General features: G+C 39.2%; 1 protein-coding gene across 1 annotated transcript; it reads right to left on the bottom strand.

Moving 5' to 3' along the window:
• Positions 1–4,493: 4,493 nt before the first annotated feature.
• Positions 4,494–5,423, bottom strand: LOC132663321 (olfactory receptor 1L4-like). The gene has a single exon (XM_060609550.2). It carries the CDS (start codon positions 5,421–5,423, stop codon positions 4,494–4,496), a length of 930 nt encoding a protein of 309 aa, XP_060465533.2.
• Positions 5,424–6,857: the final 1,434 nt, after the last annotated feature.

Below are 6,857 nucleotides of genomic sequence, written 5' to 3'. Positions count from 1 at the left end.
TTTATCCATTCATCAGTTGAAGGACACTTGGGCTGCTTCCATAATTTGGCTATTGTAGATAATGCTGCTATAAACATAGGGTTGCATGTATCCCTTTGAAATAGTATTTTTGTATTCTTTGGGTAAATACCTAGTAATGCAATTGCTGGATTGTAGGGTACTTCTATTTTTAACTTTTTGAGGAACCTCCATACTGTTTTCCAGAGTGGCTGCACCTATCTTAACTGGAATTTAAATAAAACTTAAAAATATAAACTGAGATATATTAAAAATTTAAATTTGAGCAAAAGTCAATTAAAATTGGGTAGCATTCAATCTAGCAGATGGAAAGAAGCTCTGAGGAGTTGTACAAAGTGAAAGACTTTCATAGGCCAGAAGGGAGTGGGAATCAGGAAGTTATACTAGACAAAAAGGTGAAGCTAATATAACATTTTATGTCAACTATACTTCAGGAGAAAAAGAAAAAAGTGGGTTGATTTTGCAAAGTCACTTTCCTTTAGGGGATGGCAGGGATCTTTCTATAGGATTACTGACCTAGTGCTGATCAGGTGACTCCTGATTGACTGGTTTAAGATTCCATTTCCGGGAGAGCCAAAACCATAATGAAGTCAAACCCCAATTTGGTGGCACAGGGCTTAGAATAAACAGCTCCATTTCGGGCTTGTTATTTTGTTTTTGACATTCTAAAGCAAATGGTTCTCAAAGGCTTGCCTAGAAGATGCCATAACTCTTGAGAATATCTGAGAAGTTTCCACAAAGTGTCTTAGTTTGCAGTTGCAAAGCAGGTGGTTTCATGAATTTTTTTCAGGAGCTATTATAAATTCTTACTCTGTCCACACATTTGGCTGCATCTGTCTCCAGGGGATAATGTCTTGCACTTCACTTCTGTGTTCCATATATGATACAAGTTCCTTTATTGGAAAACTATCCCAGAACCATAGAGAGAAAGGAATTCTGGGAAATGTAGTTCTAGAGTGGTGGATTGACAGTAGTCCATCCAACACACTATGTAAATAAATAAATGATATTTTAAAATAACAGAAAGTTTGATTACTATACAAGGTAGTAGGATACAATAATTTGTTATAAAATATCTACCACGCCTTTACTTCATGGAAATAAATTTTTATGACAGTGATAATTTGTATTTTAACATTTTTTTAAGTTTATTTATTTTGAAAGAGAGAGAGAGTGCAAGTGGGGGAAGGGGAGGAAAAGAGAGAGAGAGAGGGAGAGAGAGATAATCTCAAGCAGGCTCCACACTGTCAGCTTGGAGCCCGATGTGGGGTTCAATCTCATGAACTGTGAGATCATGACCTGAGCCAAAACCAAGAGTTGGATGCTTAACCAACTGAGCCACCAAGGCACTCCCATATTTCAATATTTCATTTTCTTCAGAAATGGTCACTAAGTGTGAGGTTCTTATGATATTGAAAGTATTTAGCAGCTTAAAGAATTCTTCAAGGCTGTAGCAACTTCTTACTAGATATGTCTCCTGAGGCAAGGGAAACAAAAGCAAAAATAAACTATTAGGAGTAAGTCAAAATAAAAAGCTTTTGTATAATGAAGGAACCATCAACAAAACAGACTATTGAATGGGAGAAGATATTTTCAAATGACATATCTGATAAAGGGTTAGTATCCAAAATATATAAAGAACTTATCAAACTCAACACCAAAAAACCAAACATTCCAGTTTAAAAATGGGCAGAAGACGTGAATAGACATTTTTCTAAAGAAGACATACAGATGGCCAACAGACAAATGAAAAAGTGTGCAACATCACTCATCAGGGAAATGTAAATCAAAACTATAATGAGATATCACTTCACACCTGTCAGAATGGCTAAAATTAATGACACAGGAAACAACAGGTGTTGGCAAGGATGAGGAGAAAGGGGAATCTTCTTACACTATTGGTGGGAATGCAAACTGGTACAGCCACTCTGGAAAACAGTATGAAGATTCCTCCAAAAGTTAAAAGTAGAACTACCTTATGATCCACAGTTGTAATAGTAGGTATTTACCCAAAGGATAAAAAAATACTTATGAGAAGGAACACATATACCCCAGTGTTTATAGCAGCATTATCAAAAATAGCCAAAGTATGGAAAGAGCCCAAATGTCCTTAGATTGATAAATGGAAAGAGAAGAAATGGTGTGTATATGTATATACACACACATACATACACACACACACATATGTATGTATATATATACATACACACACAGTGGAATATTACTCAGTGATAAAAAACAATGAAATCTTGCCATTTGCAATGATGTGGATAGAGCTAGAGAGTATTATGCTAAGCAAAATAAGTTAGTCAGAGAAAGACAAATATCACATGATTTCACTCATATGGAAAATTTAAGAAACAAAACAGATGAACATAGGAGAAAAAAAAAGAGATGCAAACCAGGAAACAGACTCTAATCTACAGAGAACAAACTGAGGGTTGATGGAGGGGTGGTGGGTGGGGGGGATGGGTTAAATAGATGATAGATATTAAGAAGGACACTTGTGATGAGCACTGGGTATTGTATGTAAGTGATAAATCACTAACTTCTACAGCTGAAACTAAAAAAAATTGTCTAAAATTTTGAAACAGTCTCCAGATTACAGAAAAATGCCATTATGGCACAAAACCTGACCTTTCTCCCTCAAATAGTTTAGTATGTATTTCCTACAAACAGAGACATTCTCCTCCATAGTCACAATAAAATTGAAATCAGGAAATTAACATTAATACATTACCATATCTACCATGTCAAGTTTCACTGCTTGTCCCAATAATGTCTCCATAGCAAAAGGAATAATAAAAATATCCAGTTCAGAATCCTATATTACATTTAACTTGTTTCCCCCAGGCTGGAATAATCCCACAAACTTTCCTTAACTTTCACACACTTGACATCTTTGAATATTATGGGGTACTTGTTTTCTAGAAAATCCCTCAATTTGGTTTATTTTTCATTTCCTTATGACTAGATTTGGGCTATCCATTGTTGGCAGGAATATCATAGAAGTGACACTTGATTCTTGTCATTGCACCCTATCAGGGGGTACAGGATTTTGATTTGTCTCATTACTATTGATATTCATTCTGATTACTGGATTAAAGTGGTTCTGCCAGACTTCTCTGTGAAGTTACTTTTCCTCTTTGTTAGAAATACATATTTTATGAAATGATGTAACTACCCCATTCCTCACCAAAATTCTTCCCATCTGTTCATTTACCTATATTGGTATAGACTCCCGTTTTTTTTACTTTATTCAGTGAGTTATATAATTTATTGCTTCTGTGTTCTTTTGATATGTTCCCACCATTCTCTAGGCACTTTCTTGCTTTCTATCTCAAGATGTTCCAGGATCATCTTATTCTTTCTCTGCCCCAGTCCTGTAATTAGCTGTGTCTCCAAAGATCCAGGCTCCCAACAGGGATGCCTTCTTCACTCTACTTGGACTCAGTACACACCAAATCACCCCTCCTTGAGGACACTCTTGTCACCCATTTCTGGATCTGACTCTCCTCTCCAGGATGTACTGCACACAGATGCTTATTTTTGTCATTGAGGAAAATGGGGCTTGGAGATAGTGACAGCCTTCTTCATAAAACTAGGAAGACCAAGTTGTGACCTAATTTCAAGTTTCTTGTCTTAGAATTCTATGACCTTTTTACCACTCCAGGTTAGTTTGTTACCCCCTTAAGCCCTTAAGTAGACAGCTATGGAGCAGTATGAGCTTTATTATATTGATATTTATGCTATATCTTACTAAGAAAATCTATATTGGTCCAAGAGAACCAATTGTAGAATTAATGACTTATTTGGTAGGAACATTAAACCATATGCCTAAACTGTTGAAACTATTCTGAAACATTCAGAAGCTTTTCTTCCTTACTCTTTATGGTTAAACATATTGGTCTACACTGGTAATTTACATAATAAGATGCATGAACTAAAGAGTATAAAAAAGGGGCACCTGGGTGACTCAGTCGGTTAAACATCCAACTTCGGCTCAGGTCATGATCTCGTGGTTCGTGGGTTTGAGGCCCACATCAGGCTCTGTGCTGACAGCTCAGAGAATGGAGCCTGCTTTGGATTCTGTGTCTCCCTCTTTCTCTATGCCTCTCTCCTCCTCTCATGCACTCTCTTTGTCAAAAATAAATAAACTAAAAAATTTTTAAAAAATATTATAAAAAAGAAGGGATAAAGTGAGGAAGAAGGGAGTTGGGGAGTTATTTTATAATTTATTGAGGTATTATCATTTTTAATTTTATGAAAAAGTATGACATTCTGATTACAGTAAGCTTTTAACAGTCTTTTCCTTTCTGCTAACTAGACTGTAAATACTTTTGGAGACAGAAGAGATGATTGATGTATTTTGCCTTCCTCACAGAATTAAACATAGTATCTGCAGGTAGTAGGTGCTTAACCTTTAATTGTTGAGTCAATGATTAAACTCCTAGAGGTAGCAGAATATGAGAATTCTATTCCTTTCTCCTAGTCAGCTTTCTCAAGGCTTGTTTCATGTCCTTGTTCCTAAGACTGTAGATAAAAGGGTTCAACATGGGGATTACCACAGTATAAATAACAGTGACCACACTGTCCTTTGTCACTGAGTAGGTGGATGAGGGGCGAATGTACACAGAGATGGCAGTCCCATAGAAGAGTGCCACAACTGTGAGGTGGGACCCACAGGTAGAGAAGACCTTGTGCCTGCCTCCTCGAGAAGGGACCCTCAGAACGGCACGGGTGATGTGGACGTAAGAGACAATGATCAAGATGAAGGGACTCATGATCACCAAGGAGCCCTCTGTGAAGGCCAAAAGCTCATTGACAGACGTGTCAGAGCAGGAGAGTGTCAGCAGTGGCTGGACGTCACAGAAGAAGTGGTGGATGACGTTGGGCCCACAGAAGGAGAGGCGGGCCATGAGAATTGTGTGGGTGAGTGAGTGAAGGTGGGACAGTACCCAGGACACCGTCACCAGCAGGAGACAGCGCTGGGGGCTCATAGTCGTGGTGTAATGCAGTGGGTTACAGATGGCCATGTAGCGGTCAATAGCCATGGCAGCCAGGAGGAAGCTGTCAGTGATTGCACAGGTCACAAAGAAATACATCTGTGTGAGGCACTGGGCAAAGGAGATCTTCTTGGTCTTGCTCAGCATGTTTGCCAGCATCCGTGGCACAATGACATTTGTAAAGCAGATGTCCACCAGGGACAGATTGGAGAGGAAGAAGTACATGGGGGTGTGGAGGCGGGTGTCCCCCCGGATGGCTGCAATGATGACTGAGTTGCCAGCCACGTTGACCAGATACATGGCCAGAAAGCTGGTAAAGAGCCACTTCTGATATTTGGGGTCACTGGTCAGTCCCAGAAGGAGGAATTCTGTGATGTGACTCTGGTTTCCCCTTGACATTTTTATCCTGCAAGTAGAAAATACAAAGGAATGTTAGGCATGTGTACTGGCTTGGAGTCTCCAGTTGTTATAACTTCCCGTGAAGGCTGGTATAATTGATGAGAGTATGCATTTTTGATGTGGCTTCAGGAACTGGATTCTTACCCTTGAAATGGGTGCAATGAAGCAAGGTCCAGAAAGAACAAAGCAGGACCTCAGTTTGGCAGGAATTGTGGCTCTGCTTATCCACATAAAGACAGAGACTCGGCTGCAGTGAAACATAATCAGAAGTCAATTACCTGCTCTTGTGCTCAGGATGAAGTCATTCTGGCCAAAAGCCAGAATTTAATCCTGGTCAGTCACTATGATCCTGGCCTTGGACTCCTAATGTCCACCTTGCCTAGGGTCAGGATTAGTTTGAGAGCAGAATTCAGGAAGAGATCTGCAGATGTCTGCCAGTGACTCCAGATAAAGGGAGAAACAGGGGTATAAGAAACATGGGTGAAATGAAGTCTACTCCCAAGGACACTGACTATCAGTGATTTTTTTTTTTCAATGTTGAAAGCACTTAAATAAAATCCTTTGCAATGTTGGAAAAGATCCATACTGTCTGCATGTTCCCTAAGATGCAGAAGCATGGGCTTCTGACGCATCTTTTTTTTTTCTCCCAAGTGTTTGGAACTATGGGCCAATTTGATTTCTCTTACCAGGTAGAGCACAATGAGACACCATTGACACACAGAGGCCCAGGATATTACTTCGGCAAGGTCAGGGACCTGTCTGGCTGTTACACTGTATCCCCAGTTCACCACTGTATCCTTGTAGCAGGTGGAGAATACAAATATCAAACACATCAAGAGTATTTACATGTGCTAGGCACCGTATGATTATTTAATCCATGTAATAACTCTGGCAGTATACAGATGAGGAAACTGAAGATCATGTGTGGTTTTTTTTTAATTTAAGTTCAAGTTAGTTAACATACAGTATAGTCTTGGCTTCAGGAGTAGAACTCAGTGATTCATCTCTTACATATGACACCCAGTGCTCCTCTAGAAAAGTGCCCTCCTTCATGCCCGTCACCTATTTTACACATCTCCCCACCCACCTCCCTTCCAGCAACCTTCAGTTTATTCTCTGTATTTAAGAGTCTCTTACGGTTTGCCTCCCTCTCTGTGTTTATCTTATTTTTCCTTCCCTTCCCTTCCCCTATATTCATCTGTTGACTTACACTACTAGGAATTTATCCAAAGGGTATAAAAATGCTCAAGATCATATTACTAGTAAGTGGCTATATTTCCAATGCAAGCAGTTTGGCCTCAGGGTCTTGTTTTTTGCCATTCTGCTATATTAACTCTCTGCCTGTTATATATTTGCTAACAGAATAAACTCAGAATGGGCAGCTTTGCCAGCACCTTGAATGACGGAGCATTTTGTATAAGTGGCCAGAATTAG

This window comes from Panthera onca, chromosome D4, assembly GCF_046562875.1.
Source record: "Panthera onca isolate mPanOnc1 chromosome D4, mPanOnc1 haplotype 2, whole genome shotgun sequence".
Lineage (NCBI taxonomy): Eukaryota > Metazoa > Chordata > Mammalia > Carnivora > Felidae > Panthera > Panthera onca.
The sequence above is the reverse complement of the archived record's forward strand: the minus strand, read 5'-3'. Positions and strand labels throughout refer to the sequence as shown.